This window comes from Symphodus melops, assembly GCF_947650265.1.
Source record: "Symphodus melops genome assembly, chromosome: 18".
In the NCBI taxonomy this organism is placed as follows: Eukaryota; Metazoa; Chordata; class Actinopteri; order Labriformes; family Labridae; genus Symphodus; species Symphodus melops.
The window spans coordinates 22890904-22905464 of record NC_136708.1 but is presented as its reverse complement, the minus strand read 5'-3'; the positions used below and the strand labels follow the sequence as shown (position 1 = coordinate 22905464).

Genomic DNA, 14561 nt, shown 5'->3' with positions numbered 1-14561 from the left:
TGGCAGATATTTTTCCTCATTGTGCACTTTGTGCTTCGTTTCACTTCATTTATGTATTAAATTCGGATGGAGCACATTCAGCATCCATGTAAATGTATCAGTATTAGTACAAAAGCTCTGTTTCATCTATGGGACATAACTCCAGGTATGAGAGAGCTGCAGAGGGACTCACTCACAGCTGGATTTAGATTTTAGTATAACACAGATGTTCTGACCCGCACTCCAGTCAGAGGGGGCGGTAATGCAGCAGCAAGTTTGCATACTGCCGTTCTTCCAGTGTGTGTGTGTGTGTGTTCAGAGGAGCGTGTTGTTGTCCTTGTGTGACTCTTGGATGTGTGTGTGTGTGTGTGTGTGTGTGTGTGTGTGTTGAGAGGAGCGTGTTGTTGTCCTTGTGTGACTCTTGGATGTGTGTGTGTGTGTGTGTGTGTGTGTTGAGAGGAGCGTGTTGTTGTCCTTGTGTGACTCTTGGATGTGTGTGTCAGGTGTCCGGGTTTCAGGAGGTCAAAGATGTGTTGAGACGGCGGCTGAGAGAGCTGTCAGGACAAACAGCAACATGTGGAGACGAAGAGGAGCTGCAGCGACAGAGAGCACAGCTGGACGGGAGTTTAACATCAAGCTGCACACAGCAGGTTGGTCTGCTGTGTGCACATACAGCAAGAAAGGGGGGTCTGCTAGAAATAAGACCGGACTGTGCGGAGCACAAGAGGACTTGAGCGAGGTGTCAAACCTGTGCTAAGAACGAAACATCATAAGAAATCAAAGAGCTGCTCTCAGGGTGGTAAAATGTTTCAAACTAAATCACATTCAACAAAACACATTTCAGTTGTGAAGGGGGGAGAGGTCTTAACCTGCTCCGAGTGTGGAATCACATTCAGCCATAAAAGCAGTCTGGCCAGACACATAAACATTCACAGTGGAGAGAAACCATTCAGCTGCTTCGAGTGTGGAAAGGATTCAATGATAAGACAAATATGATCCGGCACATGAGAATCCACACAGGAGAAAAACCCTTCAGCTGCACTCTTTGTGACCAAAGGTTCTCTTGGTGTTGTCAGTTACAGAGACACATGCGTGTTGGCTGTCAGGCTTCAGAGCCTCATGAAGACCAAACTGAGCTGAACAGAGAGGACTGTGGAGGACCAGAACAAGACAGGAACTCTGATCCAGAGAGAGGTTTACTTTCAGAAATTGAGATCCAGGTTGAAGAGTCCTCTGAACCTGAGACTGATGACAGTGATGATTGGAAGGAGAGCAGAGATCATGAGTTGTTCTTTTTGTCTGTGGAGAACATTAAAGATAAGAGAATGAAGTGGAGGAAGAAGTCCCACAGCTGCTCCCACTGTGGCAAAGTCTTCAAAAATATCAGGAATCTGAACCAACACGTGAGAATCCACACGGGAGAGAAACTGTTCAGTTGCTCTGAGTGCAGTAAAAGATTTAACAACAAAGCTAATTTGATCAGACACATGAGACTTCACACGGGAGAGAAACCCTTTCGCTGCTCTGATTGTGATAAAACATTTAAACAAAAGTCTCATCTGACTCTCCACATGGATCGTCACAGAGAGGAGAAACCCTTCAGCTGCAGCGTTTGTGACAAGAGATTTATTTGGCCTTTTCAGATGAAAAAACACAAGTGTGCTGGAGGTCAGTGCTGAAGCTCATGAAGAAGCTTAAACCCCCAGGTACTCCTGGAGCCGACGTGAGCTGCTGGTGTTGCTTGGCTCGTAGGCGAGGACAGATGATGTCATAGAGATTGAGCCCCGTTTGAAAGCCTGCCTTGTGCTGTTTCAGTTTAAAGTGACTCTGGAACGCTGAGACTCCACATCAAAAGGAGTCATCTGAGGTGGTTCAGGTATCTAGTTAGGATCCTCCTGGACGCCTCCCTTTGGAGGTCTTCCAGGCTCGCCAAACTGGGAGGAGACCGCTTCCACGGCGATCCGGGATAACGGATGGAAATCAGCTGCTCATGTAAACATGAGTGATGATGAAGCGCTGACACTCTCTGCCACTAAGAGCTTCAATCAGTCCTCCAACATTTATTTTGAAGGTTAAAAACAACACTGAACCTGAAGTGAATATTGGACTCAATGTTTTGGTGCTGCGATGGGACAGGTTGTCATCGTCTCGTGTTTGTGTTGAGCGGAGCAGCAGCAGCATTAAGAATGAGCCTTCAGAGCCTCTGTATGTGTAAATGGACTTCCTGTTTTCTGTCTCTTCTCTGAAGACTAAAGAGCTACTCCAGTTAGCTTAGCATGCTAAAGTGTGAGCTTGTTGTCTTCAGAGCTGTGTGTGGAGGCGCAGGTACAGGTTCATCAGAAAGTTTGACCATCTCGTCTCTGTGTTTAATTCAACCATGTTCAGCCAATCACAGAGGAGGCGTTTTGTTCCTGTGCAGAGACAGAGACAGAGACAGAGACAGAGACAGAGACAGAGACAGAGACAGCTCAGGTTTTACTCATTCTCTCTTTTGTTTGTAAAACTGAAAAAGTCCAAATGTTTCAATGAATACAGCACAGATGAAAACATTCAGATTCTTTATGTGCACATTGACACCAAACACAACAATGATCTAAACTTACAAACACAGGGTCACATGATCCGCACTGACCAATAAGAAACACTCAACAGTTATTGTTTTTACATCAAACTGCCACAAGGAGGTGCCAAAAACATGTGTGTGTGTGAGTGTGTGTGTGTGTGTTCTCTGTGTGTGATCTTTGTGTGTGTGAGTGTGTGTGTGTGTGTTCTGTGTGTGTGTGTGTGTGTGTTCTGTCAGTGTTCTGTCAGTGTTCTGTGTGTGTGTGTGTGTGTGTGTTCTGTCAGTGTTCTGTGTGTGTGTGTGTGTGTGTGTGTGTGTGTGTGTGTGTGTGTGTGTGTGTGTGTTCTGTCAGTGTTCTCTGTGTGTGTGTGTGTGTGTGTGTTCTGTGTGTGTGTGTGTGTGTGTTCTGTGTGTGTGTGTGTGTGTGTTCTGTCAGTGTTCTGTGTGTGTGTGTGTGTGTGTGTGTGTGTGTTCTGTGTGTGTGTGTGTGTGTGTGTGTGTGTGTGTCTTATCTCTCTCTGATGGCGCGTGGAGTTAAATATCATCCCGTCTCTTTGATCCTCGTCATTAAAGTTCAGCTGTCTGCGCGGCGCTCACTTTGAAGGTTCTGTGACTCGCACGCAGCTCGTCTATGATTGGACAATCACACTGGTGACATCACACCGCAGGTGGACTGCAGCAGAGAAGGACAAATAAGAACCATAGAGCACACCTAATCCGAGGTTTAGTTTGATGATGTCATCAGGTTGGTTGTTTCATAAACTAGCATGAATTATAAAGTAGCATTCTGCACCCAGCCCCTCCCCTCTGTGCTCCCTCTAAAGCCACGCCCCCTTATTTACATGCACTTGCTCATGCTTTGAGTGTGGGCTGTGCATGCGTCGGGTTGAGAGGCTGTGATTGGTTCATAAAACGTGTATGGAGTACAGACATTGGTTAAAGATGACTTTTTTTGTTCCTTTTTCAGAGAACCTGAGTTATTAATTTCTGTCAGGACCTAAAGACAGTTTCAATCAGAATCTTACAAAGTGGATGTGGCAGTAAGGCTCCCTCTGCAGGCAAACAGGTGTAACTACAACAGGTGCGCTCTGACACAGTATGAACCCGGAGACCATCCTGCCCACTCAGAGTCAGCTTGCCCTGATCTCGGCTCAGGGTCGCGTGCACCCTGAGGGATGTGAGGTTTCTCTGAACAGAGCTGGTTATAGACCAGGTCTGGGGATCCCCCAGGAGGATCTGGGCAGAGCCTGCTGCCACTTTAAGATACTCCCTTCACAACAAAGTCAGCAAAGGGCGAGTTTAGAGAGAGTTTAACCTCCCTGCTCAAAACATGATGAATGTGTTAAATAGCTAACAGCTAGCCACATTTAGCCTTAACCTTCATGTTTGTTGAAACGAGATGATCCGTTGTGATGGTGTAGACTGTGTGTGTGTGTGTGTGTGTGTCTGTTCTGTGTGTGTGTGTGTGTGTGTGTCTGTTCTGTGTGTGTGTGTGTGTGTGTGTGTGTCCTGTGTGTGTGTGTCTGTTCTGTGTGTCTGTTCTGTGTGTGTGTGTGTTCTGTGTGTGTGTGTGTGTGTGTGTGTCTGTTCTGTGTGTGTGTGTCTGTTCTGTGTGTGTGTGTGTGTGTGTGTGTGTCTGTTCTGTGTGTGTGTGTGTGTGTGTGTCTGTTCTGTGTGTGTGTGTGTGTGTGTGTGTCTGTTCTGTGTGTGTGTGTCTGTTCTGTGTGTGTGTGTGTGTCTGTTCTGTGTGTGTGTGTGTGTGTGTGTCCTGTGTGTGTGTGTGTGTGCGCGTGTGTGTGTGTGTGTGTCTGTTCTGTGTGTGTGTGTGTGTGTGTGTCTGTTCTGTGTGTGTGTGTGTGTGTGCGTGTGTCTGTTCTGTGTGTGTGTGTGTGCGTGTGTCTGTTCTGTGTGTGTGTGTGTGTGTGTGTGTGTGTGTGTCTGTTCTGTGTGTGTGTGTGTGTGTGTCTGTTCTGTGTGTGTGTGTGTGTGTGTGTGTGTGTGTGCGTGCGTGCGTGTGTGTGTGTGTGTGTGTGTGTGTCTGTTCTGTGTGTGTGTGTGTGTGTGTGTGTCTGTTCTGTGTGTGTGTGTGTGTGTGTGTGTGTGTGTCTGTTCTGTGTGTGTGTGTGTGTGTGTGTGTGTGTCTGTTCTGTGTGTGTGTGTGTGTGTGTGTGTGTGTCTGTTCTGTGTGTGTGTGTGTGTCTGTTCTGTGTGTGTGTGTGTGTGTCTGTTCTGTGTGTGTGTGTGTGTCTGTTCTGTGTGTGTGTGTGTGTGTGTGTGTGTGTGTGTCTGTTCTGTGTGTGTGTGTGTGTCTGTTCTGTGTGTGTGTGTGTGTGTGTGTGTGTCTGTTCTGTGTGTGTGTGTGTGTGTCTGTTCTGTGTGTGTGTGTGTGTCTGTTCTGTGTGTGTGTGTGTGTGTGTGTGTGTGTGTGTGTGTCTGTTCTGTGTGTGTGTGTGTGTGTGTGTGTGTGTGTGTGTGTGTGTGTCTGTTCTGTGTGTGTGTGTGTGTGTGTGTGTGTGTGTGTGTGTCTGTTCTGTGTGTGTGTGTGTGTGTGTGTGTGTGTGTGTGTGTGTGTGTGTGTGTGTGTGTGTGTGTGTGTGTGTCTGTTCTGTGTGTGTGTGTGTGTGTGTGTGTGTGTGTGTGTGTGTGTGTGTGTCTGTTCTGTGTGTGTGTGTGTGTGTGTGTGTGTGTGTGTGTGTGTGTGTCTGTTCTGTGTGTGTGTGTGTGTGTGTGTGTGTGTGTGTGTGTGTGTGTGTGTGTGTGTGTGTGTGTGTGTGTGTGTGCGTGCGTCAGGCTTCAGCTGTGGTTCAGTTTATATTCTTACATAGATCTAAAGTCTGTAGATTTATGAAGTCAAAATCCTTTCAGCATTCTCAGAGAGATAAAAATAAGTGCACACCTGCTCCTCCAACCAATCAGTGTCCATTGATCCGTCCTCCCTGATTAGTCCTGCAGGGTGCTGATCAGCCTCGAGGCCTCGTCGCTCCACGACAAACACAAACAGAAGTGACAGAACGAGCACGCCAACCACGTGTCATCCAGCCTTATTAAAGTCTCTGACAGCAGCTGACGCTTTCCCCCGCGCGCCACCCTGAACGCCGACCAACCAACCAGCAGGAGCCGCATCACTTCCTGGATTCTCTTTAGTATAAGATTAGAAACATAAGGACCCTTCTACAGAAACACAGACGATGTGCCTGACAGACCGCACTCAGGGCAAAGAGCAGCTTCATGAAGAATCTTTATTTAACAAAAATAAATGAATCTGAGGGACAGACACGGAAATTAGAACACAAAGACAGAAACATGCAGAGACATCCAGGGGACACAGGTGTGTGCTTTCTGCTGCTTTTCTATGCTTGTGAGGACCTTTAGAGCTACCTCTCAGCCTGATGAAGGTGATGTCCCCACAAGTATAGAAGTGTCAGGTGTGTGTGTGTGTGTGTGTGTTTAGTAGCATCGGAGGAAAAAGGTGTTGCAGGCGGTTCCTCTCAGACAGTCACACAGTCGACCAATCCGGGGTCCATGTTTCATAGCACAGCGCTCGCCCACATCACACTAAGAGAGAGAGAGAGAGAGAGATTTAGAAAAACACACAGAAGCTGCCAGTTAAATCTGTTAGAGAGAGAGAGAGAGAGCAGCTCAGAGAGAGAGAGAGAGAGAGAGCAGCTCAGAGAGAGAGAGAGAGAGAGCAGCTCAGAGAGAGAGAGAGAGAGAGAGCAGCTCAGAGAGAGAGAGAGAGAGAGCAGCTCAGAGAGAGAGAGAGAGAGAGAGAGAGAGAGCAGCTCAGAGAGAGAGAGAGAGAGAGAGATTTAGAAAAACACACAGAAGCTGCCAGTTAAATCTGTTAGAGAGAGAGAGAGAGAGCAGCTCAGAGAGAGAGAGAGAGAGAGAGAGAGCAGCTCAGAGAGAGAGAGAGAGCAGCTCAGAGAGAGAGAGAGACAGAGAGAGAGAGACAGAGAGAGAGAGCAGCTCAGAGAGAGAGAGAGAGAGAGAGCAGCTCAGAGAGAGAGAGAGAGAGAGAGCAGCTCAGAGAGAGAGAGAGAGAGAGAGAGAGCAGCTCAGAGAGAGAGAGAGAGCAGCTCAGAGAGAGAGAGAGACAGAGAGAGAGAGACAGAGAGAGAGAGAGAGAGAGAGAGAGACAGAGAGAGAGAGCAGCTCAGAGAGAGAGAGAGACAGAGAGAGAGAGACAGAGAGAGAGAGAGAGAGAGAGACAGAGAGAGAGAGCAGCTCAGAGAGAGAGAGAGAGAGAGAGAGAGAGAGCAGCTCAGAGAGAGAGAGCAGCTCAGAGAGAGAGAGAGAGAGAGAGAGAGAGCAGCTCAGAGAGAGAGAGAGAGAGAGAGAGAGAGAGAGAGCAGCTCAGAGAGAGAGAGAGAGAGAGAGAGAGCAGGAGGTGGATGGAGATATTAGAGTCAGATATTATTTCTTTTATTTACTGTGATTCTACAAAATCGTCAGTTCATGTCTGTACATCTACTACCAGTGTGTTTGCTGGTATCACCTCATTAATGAGGTGCAACATGTTACACCCCCCCACACACACACACACACACACACACACACACACACACACACACACACACACACACACACTGTCAGTCGTGTCCTCACCCGAGGGATGACGCTGGCTTTCTTCTCCACAGAGAGACCGACACTGCTGTTGGCTTCATCCAGGAAACCCTGCAGAGCTTCAGCCTGCACACACACACACACACACACACACACACACACACACACACAGAGTAAACATTATAACAGTGTGCTTGTGTTTGCATGGTGAGATATGAACGTTGGCTTTAAGGCGGTTTAGTTTCCATCTTGCTTGAAAGTGAATAAATAATAATAATAAAGTAATGATGTCATAATGAGATTCACTGTAAACATGACAAACCAGGATGTTCTTCCTCGTCTCTCTGATGGCAGCAAGTCTGCGTCGACCTTTAACGACCTTTAATGACCTTCAGCACCTGATAACTGACAGGAACACCTTTTTATCTCTTGACCTTTTTTTACTGCTGCAGAAAACGTTTTATCAGCAAACGTCAGAGCTCACGAGGCTCGCTGTCATCGAGGCTTCTCATTGGATGAAATCGGCTCTTCTGTTGGCTTTAAAAAAGGTTTCATTCTTTTGATTGGATGATTTAAGTCTCCATCACCTCGAGAGTACAGGTACACAGGTGAGAGTGTACAGGTACACAGGTGAGAGTGTTCAGGTACACAGGTGAGAGAGTACAGGTACACAGGTGAGATAGTACAGGTACACAGGTGAGAGTGTTCAGGTACACAGGTGAGAGTGTACAGGTACACAGGTGAGAGTGTACAGGTACACAGGTGAGAGTGTACAGGTACACAGGTGAGAGAGTACAGGTACACAGGTGAGAGAGTACAGGTACACAGGTGAGAGTGTACAGGTACACAGGTGAGAGTGTACAGGTACACAGGTGAGAGTGTACAGGTACACAGGTGAGAGAGTACAGGTACACAGGTGAGAGAGTACAGGTACACAGGTGAGAGTGTACAGGTACACAGGTGAGATAGTACAGGTACACAGGTGTGCAGGTTCTGATCGTACAATGATAAAAGAGTCAAGAAGACCAAAATAAATAAAATAAAATAAATGAATGAAGCTTCAGAGAGCTTCATGAAATTACTCTGAGATGTCACACACACACACACACACACACACACACACACACACACACACACACACACACACACACACACACACACACACACACACACACACATCCTTTATTCATGAGTTTGTATTCCATGATAGATATTATATATTATATCATGTGTTATGATGAATATTTATATATTTATTATTTGATTGTATTATATATTATATATATATATATATATATATATATATATATATATATTATATATATATATATATATATAATATATATATATATATATATAATATATATATATATATATATATTATATATATATATATATATAGTATATCTATATTTCTGTCTGTCTGTTAATGAACCTCAGCGTTCCTCAAAGTTCATCATATGAACGTCTTTAAACGCTCTTCTGTCAGACACACAGAGATCCTCTACACAGACAGATGACTCACCAGATCTTTTGTTGTGAGTCCCATGAACGGCTCGTCCGCTGCAGACGGCAGACGGTTGTCAGCTGACCTCTGACTCTGACAGAGTGATGTCATCACGGACAGACAGACGGACAGGTAGACCGCGGCTCGCATGCTCTCCATTGATGAAAAAACACGAAAACCTAAAAGAACAGAAAGTTTCAGGTTTAGGAACCAAAACTACAAAGCAGATGTTTAAATGAGGTTCTGTTGGACTCACGAGGAGATAAAAATACTCAAACGCTCGTCTCTTCTTCTTTGGTGTCTTTTCTCCCTCCTGCAGCTTCTTCTTCTTCTCTCTCAGTTGAATCACTCTTCCTCCTCCTTCTCCTCCTCATGTATTTATACCCTCCTCCTCCTGCCCTCCTCCTCCTCCTCCTCCTCCTCCTCCTCCTCCTCCTCCCCCCCCCCCCCCCTCACGTGTTATTCATGTATTCACTGCGTCACATAAACCTGATTGATGATGTGTCTGTGTGTTAATATTAAACAGGTCAATACTGAATGTTTACATCACGACTCTCTGCAGACCTGTGTGTTGTTCTCCGGAGGTCAAAGGTCACATCGTGAATCACAGCTATGATCTTCCTCAAAGGAGCAGAGGGAGCACCTGTGGGTTTCTGTCTGATTGTTATCGACTGATTTAGTCCCCAGCGGCAGGACGTTCACAACGAGCTGCGAGACAAGAGGACAGTCTGAGTCTGTCACATGGTACAACATGCAGAATGCACAGAGACAGAAGAGCTCATGGTAACCTGTAGCAGGCTGCTGTTAGTCCTTACCTGAGTTCTGGTCGGGTCATGTGACCCTGTAAGGGCCTGATTTACTAAGATCCCAATGAAAGAGCAGGTGGGCGTTTTACGGATGATCTCCTGAGAACATGGACGTGATAGATGATGAGCTGCCTCCTCTGAGGCTCAGACACGTCAGCGCTGTGTGAGATTGGACATGTATGCCTTCGCTTGAGGTTTCGAATGAGGGGGTACGAGCAGTGTTGAGGTCACCCAATCCAAGCGTCCCACAGCGCTGTCGATGGATGAGACGAGCACGCCGGAGGGGACGAGACGAGGAGAGACACAACACGGGAAAAAGAAACGTTCACTTGTGTTTGAGTCATATTTGGGGAGGAGGACTCAGGTAGTCCACGTGTGGACATCATGTCCAGAAGAACGTGGCTCTAATCCCAGACTCTGGAGGACTGACGCTCATCAGATGTGCACTTTATCTGCTGCTCTGATTCAGTGTCGTAGTCTAAACGAGCTGGTGGCGAGCGCCAGCTTCTCTCGCCACCTGATGATTAAACTACAGCTGCTTCCTGTCAGAGGTCAAAGGTCACTATTCCTCTGGGAGTTACTTCCTCCTCTGCTTTATCTCAGCACTACTAGTTGAGAGATCTCCCATCATGCACCTGTGCTGACCTTGAATCAGGTAGGCGTTTAATGATGTCACAGGAGAAAACAGCGCGTGCCCTTTTCTTCGACCTGCGGCTCGATCAGAGCGAGTTAAGTCTCCGCCCCTTTCATCAGGACTCTCATTAAGAGCTAAATGTTAAAGTGAAGCTGTGACACCAGCAGAGTTTACAGAGAGAGAGAGAGCGTCTCTGCTTCCCAGAGATAAGGAGTCACTTCCATCAGCACTTTTTATCTCGGAGCTGCAGAAGCACCAACACGTCCTGTCGGGGTCCGGCCAATCACAGAGAGGCGATTGTTGGTTAGTCTGGATTCTCTTCCTGAGATCGTGAAACACGTAACTTCTTCAACGCAAGACGAGAAAAGAACAGAAACCTAAAGTGAGTCTTAATGTTCATCAGAAGTACAGCATGGAAAACAAACTGAAGAAGAGAAGTTCTGAAGGTGGGTGTAAAATCGATCACTAGGGGGCGCTGGTGGTCACAGCGGCTGTGTCTGATCCAATGAAGGCAACTTAAAAGAACTGATAGGTCAGCTCTGACTTCACAGCTTCGACTCTCCTGTCTTTACCGTCTCACCTGTCGCTCATCTGATTGAAGGAAATTAAAGCTTTGAACGTCACGAGAAGTTTGACGGTCAAGTAAACGTGAAGTGAATGTTCTTCCCTTTTTCTCTCTTCATCTCTGACCTCCATCACAAAGTTTGATCTGCTGCTGTATAAACAACAGGAAGACAGATCTCCAGTCAGAGAGCTGGAGGTCGGACTGACAGTCGGGGCCGAAGCTGACATCACACACACACTGATTATTCAGTTTAATACAGTAAAAGCAGAGAGGCCGACGTGTTCACTCTTTTATTCATGAAAGTGTTCAAAGTGAGCCGACAGGAAGTGAAACAACATCAAAGGAAGCACAGAATGAAAACATGTAATACATTTATTACATTTAATACATTTAATACATTTATTACATTTAATACATTTAATACATTTAATACTTTTATTACATTTATTACATTTATTACATTTAATACTTTTATTACATTTAATACATTTAATACATTTAATACTTTTATTACATTTAATACTTTTATTACATTTAATACATTTAATACATTTATTACATTTATTACATTTAATACATTTAATACTTTTATTACATTTATTACATTTATTACATTTAATACATTTAATACATTTAATACATTTAATACTTTTATTACATTTAATACTTTTATTACATTTAATACATTTAATACATTTATTACATTTATTACATTTAATACATTTAATACTTTTATTACATTTATTACATTTATTACATTTAATACTTTTATTACATTTAATACATTTAATACATTTAATACATTTATTACATTTATTACATTTAATACATTTAATACATTTATTACATTTAATACATTTAATACATTTATTACATTTAATACTTTTATTACATTTAATACATTTAATACATTTAATACTTTTATTACATTTAATACTTTTATTACATTTAATACATTTAATACATTTATTACATTTATTACATTTAATACATTTAATACTTTTATTACATTTATTACATTTATTACATTTAATACATTTAATACATTTAATACATTTAATACTTTTATTACATTTAATACTTTTATTACATTTAATACATTTAATACATTTATTACATTTATTACATTTAATACATTTAATACTTTTATTACATTTATTACATTTATTACATTTAATACTTTTATTACATTTAATACATTTAATACATTTAATACATTTATTACATTTATTACATTTAATACTTTTATTACATTTATTACATTTAATACATTTAATACATTTATTACATTTATTACATTTAATACATTTAATACATTTATTACATTTATTACATTTAATACTTTTATTACATTTAATACATTTAATACATTTATTACATTTAATACTTTTATTACATTTAATACATTTAATACATTTAATACTTTTATTACATTTAATACTTTTATTACATTTATTACATTTAATACTTTTATTACATTTAATACATTTAATACATTTAATACTTTTATTACATTTATTACATTTATTACATTTAATACTTTTATTACATTTAATACTTTTATTACATTTAATACATTTAATACATTTAATACTTTTATTACATTTAATACATGTGTGTAACAGTGTGTGTGTGTGTGTGTGTGTAAAGGTGTGTGTGTGTGTCTGTGTGTAAAGGTGTGTGTGTGTAGGAGTGTGTGTGTGTGTGTGTGTGTGTGTGTGTGTAAAGGTGTGTGTGTGTGTGTGTGTAGGAGTGTGTGTGTGTGTGTGTGTGTGTGTGTGTGTGTGTGTGTGTGTGTAAAGGTGTGTGTGTGTAGGAGTGTGTGTGTGTGTGTGTGTGTGTAAAGGTGTGTGTGTGTAGGAGTGTGTGTGTGTGTGTGTGTGTGTGTGTGTGTGTGTGTGTGTGTGTGTGTGTGTGTGTGTGTGTGTGTGTGTGTGTGTGTTATCGTCTGCCTGCAGAGTTTTGACTGAATGTCACAGACTGAAGTTCGGAGGTCAGACACATTGAAACGATTATCAAACACACTTTCATCCCTGTGTGTGTGTGTGTGTGTGTGTGTGTGTGTGTGTGTAATCAGCCCAGCAGGCTGCAGGGGGCGCCAGACTTCTCTTTCATGTTTTTAATCAGTGTTGAAGTTCAAACTGAGACACGATGTGATTATTTATTTAAAGGTCTTCTGATCCTGACGTCACAGGCGAGCTGGCTGTGAAGGAGAACAGCTCTAAGCCCCGCCCCTTTTGTTCCAGCATGCAGGGACCTTGTACCTGACCCTTTACAAACAGTACGACTGTGACTGAGCGAAGAAGTTACTGCCGGGTTCCAGTGACGAGTCAGAACCCAAACAGAACGAGTGAAACGTGATGACGCTCAGCTCGCACAAACGTCACTAACGTTAGCTTATTGCTAACAGCTCTGCTCATGGCATGAACGTCTTCAGGGTTTAAATGATTGAGTCCATCTCATCAGGATGATCTTCACAAACCGTGGAGGGAAACGCCCCCATTCTCCTAAACAAGAGGAAGCGCTGACTACATTACCCATGAGTCCTCTGATCTCGTGATCATGAAGCTCTCACAGGAAGTGAAAGATCGTTGATGGTGTTCAGACTCTGACACTCACGTGTTCGAGAGGTTCAGTGCAAAGATCTAACGTTTGGGTTCTGACTCTTCTGGGGAACATCACGTGGAGGTCCATCTGTTGAAGTTGCTGGTTGCCGGTTGCGGTTGCCGGTCCCGGTCTGGGTGTCGTGCTGTTTCCTCTTGGACTGAAATAAATGCAGAGCCCGAGGTGTCTGTCACCTCCCCCGCTCACTGTGGGGCGCCGACACTGACGGAGGTTCTCTTCTAAAGGAGACATCTCAGATCACCATCAAACCTCCGTCACACGCCGACCACGGCTAACTCTGCTCCCACAATGAACACCAGTTCGGCTGGAGCCTGAGGGCTTCCTGTTCACACAGTGACTCAAAGAACGTCCTAACAAACCTTTGATTGTTCGACACGCTCAGTCTTTAAAAGAACCAACAGGAAGCTCTTTCACGTTGTTTCATACATTTTACTGAGAAGCACAAACATAAAGTTTGAATCTCTGATTGTTTCCTTTAAACCACCTCAGACTGCATAGAAAGATGGACGACACAATACCTTAAAAAAGTGAAGCTAAAACATTTAAAGCTCCCCCTGCTGGCTGGCTGCAGTATAGGTCCTAAGCTCCGCCTCCTCCATGTTGACGATGTGCCTATGAAATCGAAACGCTTGTCAGATAAAAGTTTTTCTAACACGGTTTCTGTCTTCAAATTCAGTTCTGATCAAGCTGATTCATGTCTGAGAGGTTTGTTTGAAGTCGCTCTGCAGGAGTGCAAGGTGTCTGACACTGAAGACCAGGACCACGTCCTCCATTTAAGTCCTTTATTCCAAGCAAAACAGGAAGACTATTACATGTCCATGTCCACAGGTAGAGTCCACAGGTAGGTCTCCCACACCTGTAGCTCACTCAACACCACATAGCAACGTCACAGGCGTCCATATAAAGGGAGGCTCTTATCTTTACCAGATTAAATCAGGTTTTTACTTGGTTTTAATTCAAATTTAAACATTTTTAATCTCTATTTATGTTTTTAAATAAACTCAACTTTACCTTAAAGCAATATTTAGATTTTACCTTCAGCTTTTAACAGGAAATTTCTATAATTTTAACCAAAATAATATTCAAAGTTTGACAGTATATGGCTCTCGCAGTAGTTATGTGATGATATCAAAGTGACATCATGATTGACAGCTGTGTGGACCAATGAGGCTTTGAGTTTCTGTGTGTTGAAGAGGAGCAGAAGGAGCAAATGTAACTAATACAAAAGTCATTCAGCTTTTCATAACTGTGAGTGTCTGCTTCAAACTGATCCAAGAATCTGTTCTGCTGCTGACTGGACCCACCAGAGCGACCTT

At 43.3% G+C, this 14561-nt stretch overlaps 2 protein-coding genes across 3 annotated transcripts in view; both read right to left on the bottom strand.

Moving 5' to 3' along the window:
• Positions 1 to 5858: 5858 nt before the first annotated feature.
• On the bottom strand, positions 5859 to 8954 carry cart4 (cocaine- and amphetamine-regulated transcript 4). The gene is made up of 4 exons (XM_079368029.1): positions 8872 to 8954; positions 8634 to 8794; positions 7151 to 7234; positions 5859 to 6097 (listed from the first exon to the last, which is right to left on the bottom strand). Exons 2-4 carry the CDS (start codon positions 8772 to 8774, stop codon positions 5990 to 5992), a joined length of 333 nt encoding a protein of 110 aa, XP_079224155.1. The 5' UTR covers positions 8775 to 8794; positions 8872 to 8954; the 3' UTR covers positions 5859 to 5989.
• A 4767-nt stretch (positions 8955 to 13721) lies between these two features.
• Positions 13722 to 14561, bottom strand: part of LOC306839553 (uncharacterized protein) — a 5776-nt gene continuing 4936 nt past the window's right edge. For both annotated transcript variants that reach the window (XM_079368310.1, XM_079368309.1), the window contains exon 4: positions 13722 to 14561. This exon is cut by the window's right edge. The gene's annotated coding sequence lies outside the window, so the exon portion shown is untranslated.

Coding starts and splice junctions, on each gene's coding strand:
- cart4 (XM_079368029.1), bottom strand. CDS start 8,774: ATGGAGAGCATGCGAGCCGCGGTCTACCTGTCCGTCTGTCTGTCCGTG. Junction 7,235..8,633: donor GACTCACAACAAAAGATCTG/GTGAGTCATCTG, acceptor GTGTGTGTGCAG/GCTGAAGCTCTGCAGGGTTT. Junction 6,098..7,150: donor AAGCCAGCGTCATCCCTCGG/GTGAGGACACGA, acceptor TCTCTCTCTTAG/TGTGATGTGGGCGAGCGCTG.